The sequence below is a fragment of the Cucumis melo genome, chromosome 9, assembly GCF_025177605.1.
Source record: "Cucumis melo cultivar AY chromosome 9, USDA_Cmelo_AY_1.0, whole genome shotgun sequence".
NCBI classification, from domain to species: domain Eukaryota; kingdom Viridiplantae; phylum Streptophyta; class Magnoliopsida; order Cucurbitales; family Cucurbitaceae; genus Cucumis; species Cucumis melo.
In genome coordinates this window covers 15,669,329-15,693,718 of record NC_066865.1, presented here as the reverse complement: position 1 = coordinate 15,693,718, position 24,390 = coordinate 15,669,329, and the positions used below count along the sequence as shown (strand labels likewise).

General features: G+C 35.0%; 2 protein-coding genes across 3 annotated transcripts; both read left to right on the top strand.

The window, feature by feature from the left end:
* Positions 1 to 5,342: 5,342 nt before the first annotated feature.
* LOC103501368 (protein REVEILLE 1-like) lies at positions 5,343 to 8,880 on the top strand. Of its 2 annotated transcripts, XM_008464939.3 has the most exons (6): positions 5,343 to 5,984; positions 6,734 to 6,847; positions 6,945 to 7,056; positions 7,139 to 7,200; positions 7,369 to 7,749; positions 7,841 to 8,880. In XM_008464939.3, exons 1-6 carry the CDS (start codon positions 5,958 to 5,960, stop codon positions 8,552 to 8,554), a joined length of 1,410 nt encoding a protein of 469 aa, XP_008463161.1. In that variant the 5' UTR covers positions 5,343 to 5,957; the 3' UTR covers positions 8,555 to 8,880. The 2 variants fall into 2 exon arrangements, with proteins under 2 accessions (XP_008463161.1, XP_008463162.1); XM_008464940.3 differs by lacking the exons at positions 5,343 to 5,984; positions 6,734 to 6,847 and having other exon boundaries at positions 6,968 to 7,056; positions 7,139 to 7,262.
* A 6,302-nt stretch (positions 8,881 to 15,182) lies between these two features.
* Positions 15,183 to 17,904, top strand: LOC103501395 (uncharacterized). The gene is made up of 5 exons (XM_008464965.1): positions 15,183 to 16,442; positions 16,540 to 16,625; positions 16,801 to 16,895; positions 16,995 to 17,163; positions 17,319 to 17,904. The coding sequence occupies exons 1-5, from the start codon at positions 15,183 to 15,185 to the stop codon at positions 17,902 to 17,904; spliced, it is 2,196 nt and encodes a 731-aa protein (XP_008463187.1).
* The last annotated feature ends 6,486 nt before the right edge of the window (positions 17,905 to 24,390 follow it).

The following is a 24,390-nucleotide window of genomic DNA, read 5'->3' as shown; positions in this document are numbered from 1 at the left end:
CCAAATAAGAGATTTTTTTTTTCTTCGCCAAAAAGTATTCAAAACTCTTAAAAAATTTAGCCATTTCTAAAAATTGAAAATAAAATTTTTTTGGGGGAATGAACAATGGTGTTTTGAGTAGTAAGCTTGCCGCATTCTGAACCTGGAAATATTTTCATTGTGAAGAGAGTACATAATGAGAGTAAATCCAATAATGAATAAGATTGACTCGCATCATGAGAAGTTTAGGGATGCGAAAAGGAAGGTAGGTCTTTGAGGTGGAATTGTGCTTGGGGACAAGCAGTGATACAGAGTGATGCTTGAGGACAAGCATTGTTCTAAATTTAGGGATGTGATAACTTGTATTCTACAAGTTATTATGACCTTTTAGGAAGAAAAATGGAGCTAAAATGCCTGATTAATGTATCAAAACGTGTAGCTTCTATCGTAAATTCATAACTATTAGAGAATACAACTTACATAAGTCTCCATGTTTGTTTTACCCTGTTTTTTCAGTGTTTTATCGCAAAGATTATATATAAAAACAAAAGTTAGTGAATCAGAGGAGCGTGTGCTACGCGATAAGAAGTTTGTTGGCGACAAAACATCTCTAGGCGAGATCCACATCAGCACGAGAGGAAGATTCACTAGAAGATAATAATGGTAGTTGGAATTGATGTGACATGATCAGAAGAATAGAAGTTTTTTCGTCGAAAGTATCCTATAAAAAGAACTTTATCTCTACCAAGTGAAATAGCAAGCTTGAATGGGTCAAACTCTAGAGAGCTCCATTGGAGCCAACGAAAAGGACTAGCCTTTACGCCATCTGTAAAAAATTATTCTTCTTCTCCGGTCAATCTTGTAAGTGAGAGCTTCGAGAGAGATTAAAGAAAGATTCCACCATTTTCTGGCCCCCTAACTTGTAATATTCTTCATTCTCTTTACCTTCCACTTTTTCATTGTAATGTATAGTGTTCATATTGTACTGTGACCTAAGGTCTATATTCTTTAATACATTACATGTTTATACCTTTTCATTCCATCAATCTTTTACTGTTCATCTGTCAAAGTGTTATAAGTAGTTTAGTCTTGTGATAAGTTCTTGATAAGAAGCTTAGCTTATAAAGTTTTTCGCGTTAGTTGAGCTATAATCACCGCTTGGCCAACTTTTGATGCCAACTACTCAAGAGAGTAAGTAGCAAGGATATAGCTAACACACGCAAGAGGGAGTTTGGAGATAAACTCCACGTTGACGATTAAACCTCCATCATTTGTGTCTTGAAAGGAGAACAAGTGTGGTAACTTTTCGCTCAGAGGTTGGCACACCCTTAAAAGGGAGGTAATATAAGTCTTATAAGTAAATACTACTAGATAGATATCGCTTAACTAAGCTTTATCATTTTCATCGTGAGAGAAGAGCAAGTGTAGCGTTCTCCTAGCTTTCCTGTTCCCAAACTAATACCTAATGACGTTTCTAGACTTTAACATATTGTCTATACTAATTTCATGATTAATATAAATACTACCTAATGACATGTGTAATTAAATCAACACCCTAAAACATCTCACTTTGCATTTAAATGTTTGTTTGTTATGTTTACTTTGTTTTCAAAATTATTTCATTTCGGTTGCTAAAAATTGATTTGACTCTGAAATAGCTAAACATAAACGATTGATTGATCCTTGAGGATGATACTCGACCTCTTAGGTCGTTTTATTATATTATAGTTTGATCTCGTGTAGTTGCATGTTTGCTCATATCCGACATAATAAATTTTTTTTTATAAAAAAATATTATTTTAAACTTAATGCAGCGTACTCTTCTATTATAAACTTTGCTGTACTAATACTAGAATTTTTTGTTCTCGGGCAAAGTAGTATTATCCATATTAGTGGAAGAAGAATATCCAATGAAAAAGTGAGAAGAAAATGAGACACCTCATAAAAAAAAAAAAAAAAGGAAAAAAAAGGGAACTCGAATGTTCCCTAAACTTCTAATTAAGAAAAGACACGTGTCGCATAGTAGAGCTTAAAAACCGCCACTTTATTGTACGCCTTTTGTTCCACGCAAGGGTCGTTGTAGAAAATTCTTGTGGTTGTCATTTTTTAACTTAAAAAAAGGAAAAAGAAAACAGTTCAGCCAATGAGAAAGGAGGTGGAGGAAGACATCCACAAGGGCGAGATGGTATTGGTCTACGAATGTACACGTGGTAAAGTGGACAACAGAAAGTGACGTGGCCAAAAAGCGCACTTGAGATAATTTAGGGATGGCCTCAAATCCACCTGACATGTCGTTCTTATTTTTTCATTTATTGTTCCAAAATTAGAAAAGAAAAAAAGAAAAAGAAATTAATTTGAAATTAATATTTGTATGCCTCATCCATAACTCCTGGCCTACCTTCTCCGCCTCTCTGCTTCAATATTATAGGCCCTTCATCAAGATATTTCTTTTCTTTTCTTTTTTTCTTTTTCTTTTTCTTTTTTTTCTATTTTCTTTTATACTTATCAAGTCATATTTATAAATAAATATCATTTTCATCCTTTTTTTTTTGGATAATATCTTTCTTTTCCTTTTGTAACACATACTTTTTCTTTCCTTTTTGACTGTTATTGTTGTTTATGCTTATTCATCCAATAAATTTTACCAATTATAAAGTCAACAATCATCATTTGTGAATTTTCCCTGGTTGGTTGTATGAGTGAATGTAAAATTGTTAAAATTACTTTTACTAGATTTTAAATTGCTATCGAGTGCGTAGTTAATAACTAAAAATGATTTAATATTTTTAAATACAATCTTTATATCTTCAAAATTAGTTTTGAAATATTAAAAAACACCATTTATATTGATTTTAAAAATTTTAGAAAAGTGGTTTTAATTATTTAAAAATTATCACTTCCAAACATTTTTTTTATTGTCTTCCAAACATTTATTTACTTGCAGTTTTAAAATTTCTTGAATAATAATACTTTGACAACAGTTAGTATTTCTCATAAAATTTTGAAAAAAGCATACCAATTATTTCTTATAAGAAAAGAGCACACACATCAATTTAATTGAAATAAAATAAAATCGTTGGAAGGTCAATTTTGGGGGAAAAAGATCAAACAAAATTTATTTGGCCAAGATTTTTTTGGTTTCCCTTCTATGGATTTGATGGATTTACCAAAAAAAGCTGTCCCGTCCAGATTCAATTAATTTATCATATTTTTATTAATGACATTCATATATTTTCGTATAAATTTAATTTAAATATCATAACTAAATTTATATATAACCAAATAATAATAACAAAACCTTCAGGCTTCCTTCAAGTAATTGTTTAATCCCATAATAAATTATAATCTTCGTTAATTTAAATATAAGAGATAAGATAAACTAATAACAGAAGAAATTGAAAAATAAAAATCTGAAAGTGAAATAGATGACGTCATAAATAGATTTAAAAGTTATCTGATGTAGAGGAGGTTGGCCAACAGAAGATAATAGAAGAATTGCCACGTGTTCTCTACTTATCTTCGGACGTGAGCCACAAATTCTATTTTTTTAATTCCACCTTTTTCTTTTTCTTTTTTCTTTTCTTTTTCTCGTGGCTTCACCTCCTATTAAATTAAACAAAAATTTGAAAAAAAAAAATTCATTTATACTTGTTAATTTTGAGATTGTATTATGAAAGCTTTATACTAATAATCACCCAAATTTAAAGTTTAAATTCTTTTTTCACGTTAGATCATCACTCAAGAATTCTATTTTTAAATTCTCAACTAACATATATATCTTGATCAATGAAATTCACGAAAAGCAAATATATCCCTTTATGTTCTAGACCTGCATTGCTTTAGGATTGTTTTCCATTTTTCACTTGTATGTGTCCTTTCCATGTATAACCATCTTCAAATTGTGCAACAAATGTTTGAACTGGACAGACGACCGATCATAGTTTCGAAACACCTCTTAGTCGTCAACAATACCTAATGTGTCTACATCAAACTGAATTTTCTTGTCCTTTCCAACCATTGCAGCCTCAATGAATAACACCATAGCAACCTTCACAACGTCTTTGCCGGTTGTAAAATTGCATCATTTGAAGACATCCTCGACCTCCAAACATGTTTTCAATTTCTCTTCTGGGAGCATTGGTCCAAGTATGAGCTCCCGCAGCCTATCTACGGAGGTGACTCTTTCAACTATTACACCGATTGGCCACAATCTAGTTATCAAGTTAAAATCTTCTTCTGAGAATGTTACTTTCTTCTCCACTTATGACGTTCGACCTATCGTCACTTACTTCCCTTAATAAGGAGTGGTGAAACAACTGCTCATTGAAGACTGTGTCAACGTTTAACAATGGTCCAAATATCGTTTTATTGAACATTTCCACCTATTCATTTGTTAGAATCACTGTATGGATCTTGTGTACTGGGCAAGAAACAGTGGTCGAGAAATATTTGCTCTCATATACAGTCATCCTAACCAAATTGGTCATAGAAAAATAATACATACTCAATTACTAAACCTTAAACCCTAAACTCAAAAATGTCAAACGATCATGTAGACATGCTAAACGACTGTGTAGAAATGTCAAAAACGATCGTTTAGGAAATCTAAAATTTTGGTTAAAATGTCTAAACACAATCTTTCAGTAAATCTAAACGATATTTTGACCTAGACTAAATGACCTATCAATTATTGGTAATTGATTGTCGAGTAGGTGACAATTGTTTAGTAAAATTTAAGAGATCGTTTATTTTAGGTCAAAATATCATTTATTATGAGTTAAGAGATCGTTTAGTATATGAGGACATTTCTTTTAGATCGTTTAATATAAGAACATTCCTTTTAGATGAACAAGTAAAATACACGAAAGTCTAGGTGGTGAAAATACCTTCGGAGTTCAAAGGGAATATGAAAAATGTAGAAATGAGATGAGCATTGAGAAAAGCGTAAGCAAAGAGAGAAAGCGAATGAAACAAGCAAATGAGGTAAGAGACGATTGTTATTCAACCTTATTTTATATCACATGGGTAAAAAGGATATTTGACGTTTAATTTACTCGTTTAGGGTGTTTTAATAAACGAAAGAACTAAACAATTGGTGAATTATTTACTATGTGATCACGCACTTGAGTCTAAATGATTGAACACTTACTACTAAGCGATAGTTAATATTAAGTGACCGAATATTTATGATAATTTGAAGTTGCATAGAGAGAGAAAAAGAAATATAAAGTTTGTTGAGTAGATAAAGGTAAGAATGTAAATTGATGGCAAAAATATTAGTTGTAATAATGTTTTTAAGAATGAGTACGTGTAAAAAAAAGAAAAACTTTTAGTTTTTACTATTAGAGTATTTGGGTTACTTTCCATCCTTTCTTCTTATTCACATAATTCCCCTTCTTCTTCAACCTCCTCAACCTTCTCCTTCTTCCTTTTCAGTTTCGGACTCTGTTTTCTCCTCCACCCGTCTTCTTCAATCTATAATAATATCCTTTACTTCTTCATTCTTTTCCCCTCTGATTTCTTCTTCCACTTCAACATTCATCTCATTTCTTTTTCTTCTCTCTATCTACCCACAACTTCTTTCATCTTAACAATCAACCCCTTCTTAATTTCACTCTCTTCTTCTTCTTCCTCTTCCTAATCTTATAATTACTTCTTTTTTCTTGCCTTTTTTGTACGGATGAAACACCTTTTGAGTTTCTCTTAACCTGCCTGCCAATCTGATTGATTCTCTTTGTTTTTTCCTTGGCTTCCACCCCTACAACTTGGTTTACTTCGGTGCCTACTCACTCGATTTTAGGGTTTTTGAATAACCATCTTTAAACGTAGAAGTGGAACTAAATCGGTTCGATTTCAAGCTTTGGAATGCAAACCCAGTTGGAAATATGACTATTTAGGGTTGTTTATTCTTTAAAGTACGGAAGATTTCTTGGTTACTGTAAATTGGAAGAAGATTTGCAGTGGAAGAGGAGTTAGCCATGGGTGCTGTGAACATGGAATTACAAGTATGAATATTATTCAATTTCTTCTTCTCCTCTGCTTTCATATTTCGAGACGTAAATTTGAATATTGGACCAATGATCATATGATTTTTTTCGTCCATTTTTGTAGCTTGAAAGTTGAAAGTATTTAGATCTTGTTAATTATTGGCATGAGAATCGAGAAATAATAGGGAGAACGTGTTTTACATTCCTTTTTCCTTCTGTCCATGTGATGAATTAGATGAGTTTTTTTGGTCAATATTAAAATTTCAACCAATAGATGTGTTCATCCACGCCTCCTAAAATTACTCTTGAAATGCTTTTCGATTATCCCTGCGAAATATTAGACAAATTTTTTCCTCGTTTTCGTTATGAAGTTTGCTACGAAACTGGGTAGATATTTCCCTCTCGGTGAAAAAGTATATACAGGGCCTTTGTGGAGTGTGAAGAAAACATTCAATCTTTACTTATCTCATCACCCATTTTTTCAGTTCATTATCACTTGTTTTTGTTCTTGAGCTTATTCTTGGATTTGAAACCATGCTGTATAATCATCCTATGCACCGTTTTGTTTTGGATAATTCTGGAAATATCAACATGGTAACGTTCTGGCTCGAGTTCAAGTAGTTTAGTTTCCATTTTTTTAACAGAATTTTGTGTGAAGACTGAATTTCTGGATGTTTCTTGTGACATGGGTTTTCATTTTTCCTTCTATTGTAAAAGAATGAAAACAAATGTTTGTTAACTTATCCTCTGATTCTTGATCACTGTAGAACACTGGGGGAGGTCTCTGTTCTGACAGCATTAGTTCAGCTGGTTATGAACCAACTGTATCCCCTGATCAACACTCATCGCCAAATGTTCAATTGAAGGAATTTTGTCCCAAGGTTTTGCTTCTATTGCCTAATTATCTGTTCCAGAATTATGATTTGCTTCATTTCAAGCATTTGTAAATTACTTTACACTATGTTTCTTGTTGGATAGGTGAGGAAACCTTACACAATCACAAAACAAAGAGAAAGGTGGAAAGAGGAAGAGCATGAAAAGTTTATAGAAGCTTTGAAGCTGTACGGTCGCGATTGGCGACAAATAGAAGGTATGGTTGAGCAAAAAGAAGATGATGGGAAGAATTCTTATTATATTTTTTCATTCCTTCTCAAGTTAATTTTATCTAACAGAGCATGTGGGCACGAAGACCGCAGTTCAGATTCGTAGCCATGCTCAGAAGTTCTTCTCCAAGGTCTAATGCTCTTATTCCAGTACCCATTATCTACCATAATATACATATTCCGATTTATGAATGTAAGTAATTGTTAAGAATCACAAGGGGTGCTAAAGATACTTGAAGGATTAATGCTTGTCTTTCATGATTTTCCAACTTCTCATTTATTTTCTTCTTTTGCCTTAGGTCACACGTAATTCAAATGGGTGTAGCACAACTTCAGTAGGATGCATCGAGATTCCTCCTCCACGTCCTAAACGAAAGCCAGCTCATCCATATCCCCGAAAAGAAGTACCTCAATCTCGTAAGGCATCTCCCATATCAGAACAGACAAGGTCTTTGTCTCCACAACTTTCAGAAAAAGAATGCCCGTCTCCAACATCAATAGTTGTAGCAGGGAATGGTTCAGATACACTAATGTTCACTGATTCAAGGATCCATCACGACAGTGGATCTCCTGATTCGTCTATTCCATCCACGGAACCAAACTCATCTTCATTGGACAACGAGTCTCTAACAGCAGCCCTAGGGACGGAAAATTCAATCCCTCATGATAACATTCCAACGGTGCTGCTTCTTTTTCTCTCCCTTTTGATAGCAATTACTTGAATTAAATACCTATTCATGGAACTAAAAGCTACGTTATTTTTTATGACAGAACCTGGAGTTATTTACAAAGGATGATGTGATTGAAAAAGATGACTCTACAAAAGAAGTATCAATCCAGAGTCTGAAGCTCTTTGGAAGAACTGTATTAATAACAGATCCCCACAAACAAAGTCCGATTTTAGAGAACAGCATGCCTGAGGCTGACCGTAAACCAGGGGACAACCAAAAGCAAGTATCACCATGGAACTCCATAGTGATGGACTCTTCTACAGGAAATACAGATTGCACTTGGAATCATGGAGCTTTCTATTTCATACAACTCAATAACGGAGACTCAAAGCAAGGCCCCGGTTCTGCAGTTCCAGTATCGTGGTGGAGCTCCTATGGCAGTTATCCATTTTCTTTTGTGCACTGTTTCAAACAAGCAGATTCAAATGCAAATCAAGTCGATGATAAGGAAACTCACAAGGATCAATCATGGTGCGGGTCTAACACTGGATCAGTAAACAGTGGGGAAAACGGTGATAAAGCTAGCGAAAATGACATCCAAAGCTGCAGATTATTTCACAACAATAGAGATGGAGATTCAGTTTCTAAAGAGGAGTTGATTGGAAAAGCATTGTCTTTTGAATTAATAAGTAGCCATGAAAAGAATACCAAAGGGTTTGTTCCTTACAAAAGATGCATGGCAGAGGGAGCTACAAAATCCCATACAATCACAGAAGCAGAGAGGGAGGAGAAGAGGATTAGGCTTTGCTTATAGAATGAAATTAAATTGTGTACAGGGCATTATGGAGCACACAAGAGGCTTAAGTGATATAATCTCAGGTTTATAAAAAGATGGTACAAATCTGATCAAAATCACAACATCACTGGCCTTGGCTTCTTTAAAGTTTTGCCTTATTTAGTATTATTATATTTTTTAACAATGTCCTTTTTCATAAGTTTTCCTTTGTTCATTATATATAATTATGTTCTTTCTTGCTCATCTAAATAATTTTATCACTTTGTAACTGTAAATTCTCACTTCTTTGGTGGAATCTCAAAGATTCGACTTTCTTTTAAAGAGATTAAAACTTCATTTTGTTCTGGCCTTGTTTCTCTATTATTATTGACTTTTGCAAATGCATATCGGTACATCTCTTTGATAGGTCAAAAGTTATCAAAAGTTTGTATTTCACTTATACATTTGTAGATCTTGTTGTAAAATAAAATAAATAAATAATTGGGACTAGGATTTTCCCCAAAACTCTTTTGTTTTAATATTAAAACAACAACCAGAAATAAAAATGACTACTTAATAACTAATATGATTGAAAAAAAAAGATTAGAATAAGGAAAATAAAATTACAAAAAGGAAGTAGTAGTCAACACTGGTATATGCTTAGGACAAAAATTACCAATCAAACAACTTCATTTCACCTGTAATCATCATAATTTTTGGGAAAAGTTTCAAAAAAAAATCATCTATATCAATGAGTATAATTCTACTGGCTTGGTTGATTCCTACCATCAATAGCAAAAGAATAAGGCTCAAAAGTTGAGAAATGAGAGGAGAAGGCAGCACTACATCTACGTCATTGTCAAATATTACCTTTTAGAATATAATAAGAGATTTGCATCATTGACCTCTTGATTGGTTATATACGTCTTAACTAATCGTGCTATACTTAAGTTAGCAGTAATGAAAAGGTTATTTATTTGGTTTTATTGGTGCACTCATTTTCATTGCAAAATGAAATAATAATTCAATTTAACTTAAAATTGAGACTCCTAATGACCCACGTTAAAAGAAAGATAAAAATAACATGAACTTATATATTCTTTGGAAAAGAAAATGGCTCATACTTTGAAAGAAATCTAAAATACTCTAATGCGGGAGAAGTTAATAGAAGAGCTAAGGGTTAGACTAACTTAATCACTCTGCCAAAAATACGATCGTCTAAAAGTACAAATTCATCAAGTTTTTTCTCGAAAAACAATATTTATTAATCACACTATACTACGGCCTCTAGAAAGGATATTCATATCTAATATTAATAGTTTATAAACAGATGATTCAAATGTATGACATATTAGAAGAAGTAGAAAGAAGCATTTCTTAACTTTTTACTACGCTCATACCCATGTAACAAACACTAAATCATATGTTATTCCGTTTAATAAGTAGCATTAACTTTATATGTGGAATCCTTTTGAGCTAAAAATTGAATTTAGTTCGTGAAGCTTTTAAGGAGCCAATAAGATCATGGCACTTGACAATATAAAGTACAACTTCTCTCACTTTCTTTTTCTTCATTTATCTTTTGAGAGGAACTCGATATCACAAGTCACAACCAAAGCATTTCTCAAGGGTCCCATATTTTAAATATTCAAACAATTGGAAGGGACAGGGCCATTCACAATTGTCCCCAAGTAGACAATAAGCCCTCACTTTCTTTTACCTTTAATATACACACATATATTTCTATTTCTTTCTTTCCATAAATCCACTCTCACCTATGATTTCTCTTAATATATATGGGATTTAACCTTTTAGGATTAAAATTAAAAAATATATCCTCATTTATTTATTTTTTTTAAAAAAAAATTATCCTCATTTAGAATTTACATGTTCGTCTAGTTGTAATTTAATTAAAAAGTTGTTCAGAAGCTAAAAATAGATTACCTTTTTTAAAGCGTCTAAATTTTTAAAGAAATCATTTAAAAAAATTGAAGTGTTCGGTAACTTTTCAAAATGAATTTTTGAAAAATTAAATTTAAAAATAATTCATTTTAAAGAAAACACTTCAAACTTAATTTTGAGAAAATAAGTTTTTAAATAAAATAGGTTTTTAAATAAAATTATTTATATAAACACTTATAAAAAAATCTAACCATGTAAGTGTTTAAATTTTAAACTCATTTTAAAAGAAGTGTTTAAAAGAAAATGTATTATTGAAAAACAATTTTATTTTCATAGATAATCCAAACGTTTTCTTAGTATAGCATTTTGAGAGAAAAGTTAATTGTTTTAGTTAGTAGTTTTACAAGTGTGAGTTATAACTATTAGGAAATAAATCAATCTTCCCAAATCTCCCTCCATAATTTAAGCTCATAATTGTAAATTAAATTGTAATCAATATTTCCATAATTTAAGCCCATAATTATAAATTAAATTATAATCAATTGTCATTATTTTCTACCATAACCTCATTGTAATTGTATAAATAAGCAACATCTATTAATGAAAAAATCAAGCAATTCAGTGCAATTTGTTTCACATTTCTTTCATAATATCAGAGCTAGTCTCAAACTATTTTTTTTTTTACTTACCTCCTCTCAATGGCAACTTTCAGTTTCCAAAATGATCCAATCACCACTAAAAATCCCACCAATTCCATTCCCACAGAGCCATCACCACAAAATCAAACCGTTCCCACTTCCACCCTCTTCTTGCTATCCAATATTTGAAACCTCGTACCTCTTCGATTGGACTCCACAAATTATGTTCTATGGAAATACCGAGTTTCTTCCATTCTCAAAGCTCATTCCCTTTTTGACCACATTGACGATTCCCTTTCCTCCCAAATTCTTGCCTTCATCGACTACTGAAACCAATCTAGAATATCTTCAATGGCTCTCCCGTGACCAAGCCCTCATCACCCTCATCAACACCACCTTATCACCCTTTGCTCTTGCTCATGTCGTTGGATTAACCTCTTCCAAATCCTTATGGATTTCTCTAAAAAAGAGATATTCTTCCAACACCCGAGTCAATATCCTCGACCTCAGATTTGCCCTTTACACCATAAAAAAAATCCGTCTGAAACGATTGAACAATATACCTCTAGAATCAAAGTACTTGTTGACAAACTTGCCACTGCATCTGTTTCTCTTGAAGAAGAAGAAATCTTGGTTCATACCTTAAATGGTCTTCCTGCCGCCTTTAATACCTTCCGTACATCGATTCGAACTCGAAGCGGAACCATCTCCCTTGAAGAGCTTCACACCTTACTCATCTCAGGGGAATCAACCATAGAAAAATCTTCCGCAACCAAAGCTTCTCCCACCGCCTTTAATGCCGCTGTGCATGATTTTCATGGAAGCTGTGGAAGAGGTAGAAAAAATAACTCTAGTTTTTATTCCCCAAATAAATCTCAATTTCGTGGAAATCCACCTTATTCTTCTGGATCGCATGGAGCAAATTTCTTATAGCCCAAAAGCCCATTTCATCACTCTCAGCCCATAACATGTCCAAACCGTCGCCCAATTTACTTCTCTCCAGCCAACAATTTTTCTTCGGGCCATTCCCATCATCATGGGCTTATTGGGCCGGATCCCATTTATAGGCCTATTTTCAATCATGAAAATAATTTTGCAGCAGGACACATTTTTTGTCAAATATGCCAAAAACAAGGACATGGAGCTCTTGATTTCTATAATCGCATGAATTTCTTATATCAAGGCCGACATCCACCTTCTCAACTAGCGGCAATGGTGGTAAATTCTATGAATTCTCAATCTTTTGAACATACTAATAATTTTTTGCTATCTGACAGTGGATGTAACGTTCATATGACGAATGAGTTGGCAAATCTCAACCTATCTAACAATTATAATGGTGAGGAAACTGTCGCAATGACCAATCTTTAAATATTCAAAATATCGACAGTGGATAAAGTCATTGATCGAATACTGTATACTGGTGAAAGCATCAATGGTCTCTACCCTATTCCCAGTATTTCTACTCTACCCACATCTACCATGCATTTAAAAATTTTAAATTTTCACGCAAAACAGGAGCATTCATCATTATGGAATTTTCGTTTAGGTCATCCTACTCCAAGGATTCTCAGTTCAATTTTATCTCGCATAGGTCTATCTTTGTCTCATTCTCTTTCTACTTACAATTGCACTAGTTGTTTAAAAGCAAAAATAAAAAAATTACATTTTCCTATATCTTTATCTACTTCTCTTACACCACTTGCACTTTTTCATAGTGATGTATGGGGATTATCTTCAATAATTTCTTCTAATGAAAATCGTTATTATGTTTGTTTCATTGACAATTTTAGCAAATTTACTTGGCTCTTTCCTATTGCTTATAAATCAGATGTTCCTTCTATTATGCAAAAATTTGTTTCTTTTACTGAAACTCAACTATCTCAAAATATTAAAGTTTTTCGATCCAATGGTGGTGGCGAATTCTGCAATAATTCTTTGCAATCCTTTTTTTGAATCCAAAGGTATTTCTCACAAAAATCATGTCCTTATACTCCTGAACAAAATGGCATTGCAGAACGTAAACATCGTCACATTGTTGAAACTGCAATGTCTTTAATTTTTCACTCCTCTGTTCCAGTTGAATTTTGGCCTTATGCCTTTTCTACTACAGTTTTTCTTATTAATCGAATGCCCTCACCCTCTCTTCACATGTTGTCACCATTTGAAAAGTTTTTTGGTAATACTCCTGATTTGCGTTATTTAAAAGTTTTTGGATTGTCATGTTATCCCCTTCTAAATTCCTACACCAAACACAAACTTGAACCCAAAACCACACAACACATATTTTTAGGCTATCCTCACAATTTTAAAGGTTATCTCTGTTATAATCCATCTACCAAACAAACCATTGTTTCACATCTTTCATGAAACAATTTTTCCCTTTGCCCAATCCTCTCCTTCTTCTCCATCTCATACTAAATCCATCTCTGATCCCAGCCTACTACTCACCTTACTAAACTTTCCACAATCTTCAAACTCTACATCCCCACAATCTCCCACTTCTAACTCATCCACTGTTGACAATACTCGCTCACCTTCTATGGATACTAATGCCACTCGTCACTACTACTGCTAATCTTTACTCGATACGACAACTTCTCTCGTTCTTCCATAGAAGCAGAATATCGTTCTCTCGCCACTACTACTGCTGATTTTTACTAGATACGGAAGCTTCTCTGTGATCTCTGTGTTCCTCTAAAAACTTCACCAACACTATGGTGTGATAATGCTTCCATTGTCTCTCTTGCTCATAGTTCTGTTTTCCATGCAAGAATAAAACACATTGAGATTGATTATCACTTTGTTCGGGAAAAAGTTCTTCGCAAAGATATCTCTGTTTGTCACATCTCCTCTGACAAGCAACTTGCTAATATATTCACAAAATCATTGTTGGCTTCAACCTTTCTTCATCTTCGCAACAAACTACTGACTCAATCTGAGTTATCCATTAGAGGGGGGATATTAGGAAATAAATCAATCTTCCCAAATCTCCCTCCATAATTTAAACCCATAATTGTAAATTAAATTGTCATCAATAATTCCATAATTTAAGCCCATAATTGTAAATTAAATTGTAATCAATTGTCATTATTTTCTACCATATTTACCTCATTTTAATTGTGTAAATAAGCAACATCTATCAATGAAAAAATCAAGCAATTCAGTGCAATTTGTTTCACATTTCTTTCGATAACAACTAATAAGTCATAATAGTTTGTGGTTGGAAAGTAGACTATTGTCTAACTATAATAATTTGTGTTTAAAGTGCATAATATATTAGTTTGAATAGAAAATAGTAGATGTGATAAAAAAAGAGAATAATCTCTAACAAATAAAAATTTTGAATGGTATAATTGTAGTTATCGTCATTATAATTGTTGAAAACAGTATATCATCGTTATCTTCCCACCTCAATAAAGGATGGATCCTCCACCCAAGAAGCATTTTGAAAAAGCGGGCGCGTGAACTACACGCGCGTCTCTCAACTTTTCCAATTTCGGTGTTCGGGCGATCGGCGTTTGGAGGTGCGCGGAGGCATTTTTCTGGCGAAATCAGTCGTTTCACTCACTGGGTTTTGTAGGGTTATCATTGATTTCATCAGATTTATCATTATTATTGATTGAATTAGATTTTCGGGATGATTTCAATCGATTTTCGATTCAGTTGAAGGCCGTCGGACTAGTTTTTTTGGTCGGGGATTTCTACGTCGTTGCCTCAGATTTTAAGAACTTTTTGCTCTATTGTGTTGATTAACGCTTTTGCTTTCTGATTTGAATGGTTTATTGTGCCGATTATATGTGATTTCATTCAGATCTGGGTTTTGGTCGATTAGTTCTTTTGATTGAGGTATGAATCAGATCGGAAATCGGGGCGTTTGACTTCTGTGGAGTAATCGGCACGTTTATTGTAGTTTTCATTGTAAGATGATGTCTATTAATGGAGATGGATTGGTCGATGATGCATCAAAAGCTCAAAAACGGGCATTGGCCGGACTGTAGAAGGTTCACAAGGCAGCGGTAAGAGAACGAAAGACGAATGACCTAGGTACGGTTCGAATATCGCTGAACTGGCCGACTCAGAAAGATCGGTCGATTGTGCTGAAAGTTCATAACGCTGATTCTATGATGGACGGGCTGAACGTAGTTGGGCCTGACTTAATTGGGCCTGATGTTGAATCAGAAGGAAAACGTGGATCTAAAGAAGCTGGTCGGCGAGACGATGGGCTGGGTTCTTTTGGGCCGCGAAATGAAACTGTAATTGGAAGATGTGGGTCTTCGGTGTGTGGGCAGAAGCTGGATGATATTTCAAGTGGGTCGCGAATTGAATTTGGTGATTTTTTTAATTCTGGAGAGGATGAGCCGAGCAACGTTTCGTCTGGTTGCGTTTTGAATAATCAGAATGCAAATGTCTCTAATGTTGTTCAGAATGGAATTAATAAGCAGCTTATTGACTCTAAATCCACATGGGCTTCGCTATTTGGGACCTCTTCTGAAGAATCCCTGCTCTATACTCTGCCCAAAATTATTGGGGATAAAATTGTAGTCACTCCACCTGAAGAGGTTATCGATCAAGGAATTAAAGTGTGGGAAAATTCTTTGGTAGGTCAGCTGATTGATTCCAAGCTACCTTATACCGTTATTCAGCATTTGGTTGAGAAAATTTGGGGGAAGATTGAAATGCCCATTATCACTATTTTGGAAAACGATCTCATTTGCTTTCAATTTAGACGGTCAAAATCAGTGGAGTGGATTCTTTCGCGTGGACCATGGCATCTCGATGACAAGTCTATGCTCCTCAGAAAATGGACTCCAGGTATTGTTCCTGAATTCTTTGTGTTTAATTCAGTTCCGGTTTGGATTAGATTGGGGAAATTACCTATGGAGTTATGGACAGAAGCTGGGTTGGCTGTTGTAGCGAGTGCTGTGGGGAAACCTATATCTTTAGACTTGGCCACTAAGGAGCGTCGTAGGCTCTCATATGCTCGTGTTTGTGTTGAATTAGAGGCAGGGTCAAATATGCCTGCTGAAATTACTGTTAGTCTCAGAGGAGTAGATTTTAATGTTTCGGTTAATTATGAGTGGAAACCACGGAAGTGTAATTTGTGTTGTGCCTTTGGGCATTCTGGTAGTAATTGTTCTAGAAGTGTGGAGAGTAAAACCATTCAGGAGGAGGTTGTGCACAAGGGGGATGATGTAGACAGTGAACCTTGTGGGGAAGTTGTTCTTGAATCGTTCAAACAGTTAGAGGAAGGTGAAATTAGGAACTCTCCTAATAGACATAACAGCCAAGTGGAGAAGGGGGTGGGTAAAAGTGATGAATTTACCCTTGTAACTCGCAGGAAGAGTGAGTTGGTCTCTGTTAGAGATCGTGGAAAGAGTATGGAGGTGATTATGTCAAACTCTTTTGGTAGTCTTTTGGAGGTGGGGTGACGCTGACAAGTGGGCACTATCTATAATAGAGGGTTCTCCGCCACCCTTACAGGTTGATGAAGGTACTGATATTCTTAATGGTGTTAGTTCTTCTATTGGTCCTAAAGGATTACCTACACTTAATAATTCTCATGATTAGTTGGTGCACTTGGAATGTACGTGGTTTAAACCACCAGATGAAGAGTAAGGCAGTTGTTGATTTTCTGGGGTCTTCCTCAGTGGGGTTTTGTTGCCTCTTGGAGACTAGAGTTCGAGAAGGTAATTTTGATTCTGTTTCTAAAAGGTTCAGTAACTCTTGGGATTACTCTTGTAGTTACAGTAATAGTGGTGTTGGTCGGATTTGGGTGATGTGGAAGAAGAATCGTTTTTCTTTCTCTACTAATGTGATGGATGAGCAGTTTATTACAGGTACGTTAACAGATCTTTTATCCGGTGTTTGTGTAGAGGTGTTCTGTGTTTATGCCTCTAATAGTAATATTGAGAGACGTTTATTATGACGTCGATTAGTTGAGATTACTTCTGCTTGGTCGAGCCCAGGGGTTGTCATGGGAGATTTTAATGCTATTAGAGTTTATTCTGAAGCATTTGGGGGATCTCCTATTCAGGGTGAGATGGAGGATTTTGATCTGGCTATTCGCGATGTTGATTTAGTGGAGCCTTTGGTGCAGGGGAACTGGTTTACTTGGACTAGTAAAGTTCAGGGGTCTGGGTTGTTGATCGTCTGGATCGTGTTTTAGTGAATGATGATTGGTTATTTGCATGGCCTACCATGTTGGTAAATGTGCTTCCATGGGGTATTTCTGATCATTCTCCAATTTTATTTTATCCTAGCTTTCAGCTAAATAGCAAAGTGGTGTCTTTTCGGTTCTTCAATCATTGGGTGGAGGATCCATCCTTTATTGAGGTGGTTGCTAGGAGGTGGAGTCGTCATGAGGGTGTCTCTCCGCTAGTGAGCCTCATGAAAAACCTTCATCATCTCAAACCTATTCTCCGTGGACGGTTTGGTAGACACATCAAGAGTCTTAATGAGAAGGTGCGCATTGCTAAGTTGGCCATGGATATAGCTCAGAGAAAGGTAGAACGTAACCCAATGTCGGATGTTTTGAGTCGCCAAGCAAGTCTTGCTACTGAGACTTTCTGGACAGCAGTTAGATTGGAGGAAGCCTCGCTTCGGCAGAAATCCAGAATTCGATGGTTAAAGCTGGGTGATCAGAATACGGCTTTTTTCCATCGTTTCGTTTACTCTCGTATGAGTCGTAATTCACTACTTTCTCTAGTTGATTCTGATGGTGATGGATCCAGGGTGTCTTCACATGATGGGGTGGTTCATATGGCAGTTAATTATTTTAGTAACAGTTTGGGGTCCCAGGAGATTAGCTATAGAGAATTGACCCCAGTTATTGATGAGATTGTTTAGTTTCAGTAGTCTGAGGAGTGTTGTCAGGCGTTACAGTTACCTATTAGTAGGGAGGAAGTTAGGAGGGTCTTATTAACTATGGATAGTGGAAAGGCTCCCGGTCCTGATGGGTTCTCTTTAGGTTTCTTCAAAGGTGCCTAGTCTGTGGTTGGGGAAGATTTTTGTGATGTGGTTTTACATTTCTTTGAGACCTGTTACCTTCCAGTATGGGTTAATGCTACTGCTATCACCCTCATTCCTAAACATAATGGGGCTGAGCGTCTGGAGGACTTTCGTCCTATTTCTTGTTGTAATGTGTTATATAAATGCATTTCTAAAATTCTGGCTGATAGACTTCGTGTGTGGCTTCCTTCTTTTATCAGTAGTAACTAGTCAGCTTTTATACCTGGGAGGAGTATTATCGAGAACATCCTGCTTTGTCAGGAATTGGTAGGAGGTTATCATCTTAACTTTGGTTAACCTCCATGTACTTTGAAAGTTGATCTTCAAAAAGCTTATGACTCTGTTAATTGGGATTTTCTGTTTGGTTTGTTGATTGCTATTGGTACTCTGCTGAAGTTTGTGAGTTGGATTAGGGCCTGTGTTACTTCCCCTATGTTCTCTATTATGATTAATGGCTCACTAGAGGGGTTTTTTCATGGCAGGAAGGGTGTAAGACAAGGTGATCCTTTATCTCCTTTTCTCTTTGTTATGGTGATGGAAGTTCTTTCTCGTATGCTGAACAAGATTCCTCAGAGTTTTCAATTTCACCATCGTTGTGAAAAGGTTAAGTTAACCCATCTGACCTTCGCCGATGACCTTATGATATTTTGTGCTGCTGATGAGCTCTCTATCAGATTTATTCGAGATTGTCTTCAGAAGTTTGGTGAGCTTTCAGGTTTGTTTGCAAATCCTAGGAAAAGCTCTATCTTTGTTGCAGGAGTTAATAATGAGAATGCTTCTCATCTGGCTGCTTGTATGGGTTTTGTCCGTGGAAATCTCTCTGTTCGTTATCTTGGCCTTCCTCTTCTTACTGGTCGGTTATGTTCTAATGATTGTGCTCCTCTGATTCAGCGTATCACTAGCCAAATTCGTTCTTGGACTGCTCGAGTTCTTTCGTTTGCTGGTAGAATGCAGCTTGTTTGTTCTGTGCTTCGTAGCCTTCAAGTTTACTGGGCTAGTGTGTTTGTTCTTCCTGCGTATGTGCATAATGAGGTGGACAAGATTCTCAGATCTTATCTTTGGAGGGGTAAGGAGGAAGGTAGAGGAGGTATAAAGGTGGCGTGGGTGGATGTGTGTCTTCCCTTTGAGGAGGGTGGTCTTGGTATTCGAGATGGCCCTTCTTGGAATATTGCGAGTACTTTGAAGATTTTGTGGCTTATGTTGACAAATTCGGGTTCTCTTTGGGTGGCTTGGGTGGAGGCTTATATATTAAAGAGGAGGTCTTTGTGGGATGTGGATAGTAGAGTGGGTCGATCTTGGTGTCTTCGGGCGATCTTACGTAAGCGAGAGAAGCTGAAACATCATGTAAGGATGAAGGTAGGGAATGGCAATAGATGTAGAGTTTGGCTTGATCCGTGGTTGCAGGGGGGTGCCATTCTGGAGTAGGTTGGGGAGAGAGTGATTTATGATGCAGGTAGTTGGAGGGAGGCTAGACTTTCTGACTTTATTGACCCAGATGGAGAATGGCTTTGGCCACGAGTTTCTTTGGAATTAATTGACTTATGGGAGAGGGTTCAGGAGGTTAGTCCGTGTCTTAGTGTTAGTGATAGTTGGGTCTGGATTCCTGGTCGTTAGGGTGGTTTCTCTATTGCAAGTGTATGGGAAGCTATTCGTCCTAGGGGTGGTAGGGTTCTTTGGGATGATTTATTGTGGGGTGGGGGAAATATCCCAAAACATTCCTTTTGTTCGTGGTTGGCCATTAAAGATAGGTTGGGCACTAGAGATAGATTACATAGGTGGGATAGTTCGGTACCGTTGTCGTGCATTCTACGTCAGGGGGGTGTGGAGTCTTGCAATCACTTATTTTTTTCGTGTTCGTTTGGGGGGATGTTTGGTCTAGAGTTCTTCGGATCATGGCTTCATCACATAGGATTGGGCATTGGGGGGTTGAGTTGTCTTGGATTTGTCATCAGGGTATTGGGAAGGGTGTGAGGAGGAAGCTGTGGCGTGTTCTTTGGTGGGCAACTATCTATTTTATTTGGAACGAGTGGAATCATCGGTTACATGGTGGTCAAGCTCGTGATCCTGTTGTCCTTTTCCATCTTATTTGTTCGTGAATTCGTGCTCGTGCTGGCTCTTGGCGAGAGGATGTTCATCTTCCTTTTAACTTGTTCTTTTGTTTGGTTTTCCTGCTTGTCCTCGGGCTGTGGGGTTTTATTCATTTATATGTTAAGTTGAACTTCCCTAGTTGATGGAACTTTGTTGAGATTGTGGTCCTTTTGTCCTTTTGTCTTTTTGTTGTTTTGTGGTTCAGCCTCTTGTTATGTTTAGAGACTTTCTTTGTTTTGTTAGCATTTTATGCGTTGTTGCCTTGACCTCAGGCTGTGAGGTCCTCCTTGTTGTTGTATAAGAAAATTACCTTTTAAAAAAAAACACTAAATATTATAATGGGAACCACGATCCATTCCACAAAGTTAAAAGTTGGTGATTCAAATACAGGAGATATCTAAATCTAGGACTTGTATATGAATGAAGAGTAATGTGAAATAAATAAAAGTTTAAAAACTAAAAGGAAGCTATTTATAAATTTGGGAGTAATACTTTGTAAATGAAAGCACCTATTCTGTATTTCTTTTTCTTATCAAAATAACATAATGACCATCAATAATATCCCAAAGTTATCCTCTATAGGTTTGAAATTGGACTTTTCATATCCTTCTCTATATCACAAGTTTTTTACTTTTTACAACTTTGGTTTCAAGTACATATTTGATATGAATTTTGAAAATAGAAATTTAAAAACTAAGTGGTTTAATGCATCATTGTATTTTATGTTTTCAAAATTGTGTTTGGTAGTATATTCATAAATTAGATTCTAATTAAACTATTTTCTAAAATGTTTTCGACATTATATATATAAATCATAAAACTAGGTGCAGATAGGGACATTCTAAAAAGTACAAAAATATTGAAACTATTTACAAAATATAGCAAAATTCATCCGATTCTTTTTTGTTTATTTAACTTTTCTTTTAATGTATTTTGTAAACAATTTCATTCTTTTATATCTACACCAATTCCATTATCTATTAAGTACTAGTTAATAATAAAGTATATTATATAATTTTATTTATAATTATTATTATGAAGTATATTATATAATTTATAATACATTATATATATATATATATATATATTAACAATGAGTTTGTTCAAAAATATAACAAAGTGGCAAAATATTTACACTGTATAGAACAATTTTGAAAATAGAAAAAGCCCACAAGCCCATAATGAATAATACAAAAAATAACCCCGGCAACATGCGATTTTTTAAATATAACAGACCACTAAAATATTTATGGTCCGTGTAACAAAGCCCATGAAGTTAGCAATTTTTTAAATATTCTAGGTTTTTCCTTCTGTCTTTCTTATCATTTTCACTGCGATTTCTTTCTATCTTTTTTCTTCTTTTCCTTTTTTTATTTTTCCACTGCGATTTCTTTCCATCGTCTTTCTCCTTTTCTTCTTCTTTTTTTTTCTTTTACTTGGTTTAGATTTGGGGTAGCCAAATCTAAACGATCGTTTATCAAATTTTGAAAAAAAATCATTTAGATTTAACTAACCAAATTAAACGATCGTGTAACCAAATTAAACAATAGCCAAATCTAAACGATCATGTACCAAAACAATAGCCAAATTTAAACGATCTTGTACCACATATATTATGCACGTTGTTTACGGTGGGGTTGACAGGACATTTTTGGTATTTTCCATTGTGGGCTTGTGAGTTTTTTCTGTTTTCGAAATTGTTCTATACAATATAAATATTTTGCTCTTTGTTATATTTTTTAAAAGATCCCTTGTTAAAATTATATGGGTAGTAAATATTTTGCTGGTTTGTTATATTTATGAAAATTAACATTTTAACAACTAAATTGAGTATATAACAAGACATGGTGTATGTTAAAATATTTTTATCTTTATTTAATATAGTTATCCATTTTTAAAATTTACAATCAAAATTTGGATAAAAACATAAAAATATTGTCTTTTTGCACAATGTAGGTCACAAAATTTGAAAATAGTTTTGCAATTTTGGAGTTTAGAAAGAATATGTTAATGAATAGAGATAACTCTTAGAAGTAATTTAATTAAAACAAGTCTATGGAATGACAAGAAAGATTGAGAGAAAGAGAGTTTGAAGGAGGTTAGAGAGATCGAGAGGTTCTGATTTACCAAATAATAATTTTTTTTCCACATTATGTTTTAAGTTAAAGAGAAGGGAAGAGAAATTTCATTAAGTGCAAAATTGACTTTTCATTATCAATTTGTCCTAAATCTCAACTTTTTTCAAACCTAATTCTAAAAGTCATCAATCCCTCCACAAACATCTCGTAGGCATTAAATTGATTCTAAAATCGAACTGAATCGTAAGAGGATAAATGATCGTATAGAAAGCTAAGCTATCGTGTAAGAGGTTGAAGAATCGTATAGAAAGCTAAATGGTCGTGTAATAGGGTAAATAATTGCGATGGTTTGAAAGCTAAACGATCGTGTAAGAGGGTAAACGATCGTACAGAAAGCTAAACGATCGTATAGAGAGCTAAACAATTGTGTAGGAGGTTGTAGGAACATATGTCTATGGTATGGGATGATTTAAAATCGAATCAAAATTAGTGATTCAGTTTCGATCCAGTTTGACACAGATGAGCGGTTTGATTTGGTTTCGGATGATTTTTTTTTTCATTTTGCAGTTTAGTGTGGTTTCAGTTTCAAACCAAATCGAATTGAACCGTGAACACCCCTTGGTGTGACTATGTTTTATGTGATACACTTAAAGGCTTCCTAAAGATTCATACACTGGTTTTATGTGATATGTCAACTTCTAACTTCAAATCAATTTCTGCAGGAACTAAAAAGTTTAAGGTTGTTTAAGGTGGTTTAAGGATGTAACATTTTCGAATTTTAATGCGTTACAATGGTGTATGGAATGGGAGATGAAGAAAATATGAAGGAGCCATGTTAAAAAGCATTGTTAGATAAGGAGGAGGTCGTAAATCTTCATACTCAAGATAACACTTACAAGGAGTTTCAAACTAAGCAACTACCATGCTCACATGTCATTGTTGCAGCACGAGACCATAATATAAATGTTTATAGTTTATGTGCTAATTATTATACTAATGAATGTTTGTTGGTAGCATATTCGGAGGTCGTCTACCCAATTGGGAATCAGTCCAAAAGGTTAGGAAGCCTTTGGAGTGCTTTTATGCATGTTTAGGAAGTCTTTTAAGTATATATGTATTATCTCACACACATCTGACACTTCCAAACTTTTACTATGCGTTACAAAATCAAATTTCTCCCTTTTTTAAGACCTTTGGAGTGCCTTTATGCATGTTTAGGAAGCCTTTTAAGTATATATGTATTATCTCGCACACATCTTGTACATATCTCGAATACATCTCACACATTTCAAACTTTTACTATGCATTCCAAAGTCGAATTTCCACCTCTCTTAAGTCCGTTGAAGTACTTTTACGCATGTTTAGGAAGCCTTTTAGATACATATATATTATCTCGCTCACATCTCACACATATCTCACACATTCCAAACTTTTACTATACGTTCATGTCATGCCCTGCCCTAAACGCCTAGTCTTAATGTTAAAGCACGCTTCTTCCTCGCCTTTTCTTCCATTATATCCCTTTTACTCGATAGCTTTCTTTCCTTTGTCCAACTTGAGGCCTCCTCACAAAACTCGTTGATCAGAACGAGAAGCCACTCATGTTCGTATAGTTTCCTTGCCAATTGTCCTTTTGATAATGTCCAACTTGTTTGCACTTAAAACAAACCTTGTTATGTCTGTAAACTCTTGAATGCCGCTTACCGACTCCAAACATTTGAAATTTTGATCATTGTCCTAATGCGATCCTTGACTAAATCCAGAGTTAGCTTGCTTACTAATTCCTTCACCACTCCCTTTTCCTTTGCTCATCTCTATGCTTGGTCCCTTTTCTTTCAAATTCTTTCCTTCTCATGCCAGCGTACTCTCAAGATTCATAGCCGCCTCTATTAACTTAGAGAAATTCGACCGATCTGCGCTTGCTGTCATAGGCACTCAGATTGCGGTCCTTAGACCTTCCTCAAAATGCTTACATTTATCCTCCTCATCCATTATAAAGGATATCGCGTACTTCCCGAGCTCTCTAAATTTCTTTTCATACTCCGCGATAGCCATATCACCTTGTTTTTAAATTCAAGAATTCCTTCCTCTTTGCATCGACAAACGAACGAGGGTAAAACTTTTCTTGAAATCATTTTCGAAATTTGTCCCAAACAAA

Bases quoted from the DNA above. Each gene is read 5' to 3' on its own strand.
- LOC103501368 (XM_008464939.3), top strand. From the start codon at position 5,958: ATGGGTGCTGTGAACATGGAATTACAA. The intron at 5,985-6,733 runs GTATGAATATTA...TGATCACTGTAG, and splicing joins CTGTGAACATGGAATTACAA to AACACTGGGGGAGGTCTCTG. The intron at 6,848-6,944 runs GTTTTGCTTCTA...CTTGTTGGATAG, and splicing joins TGAAGGAATTTTGTCCCAAG to GTGAGGAAACCTTACACAAT.
- LOC103501395 (XM_008464965.1), top strand. From the start codon at position 15,183: ATGGACGGGCTGAACGTAGTTGGGCCTGACTTAATTGGGCCTGATGTT. The intron at 16,896-16,994 runs GTACGTTAACAG...GACGTCGATTAG, and splicing joins GGATGAGCAGTTTATTACAG to TTGAGATTACTTCTGCTTGG. The intron at 17,164-17,318 runs GTTTACTTGGAC...ATTTTATCCTAG, and splicing joins CCTTTGGTGCAGGGGAACTG to CTTTCAGCTAAATAGCAAAG.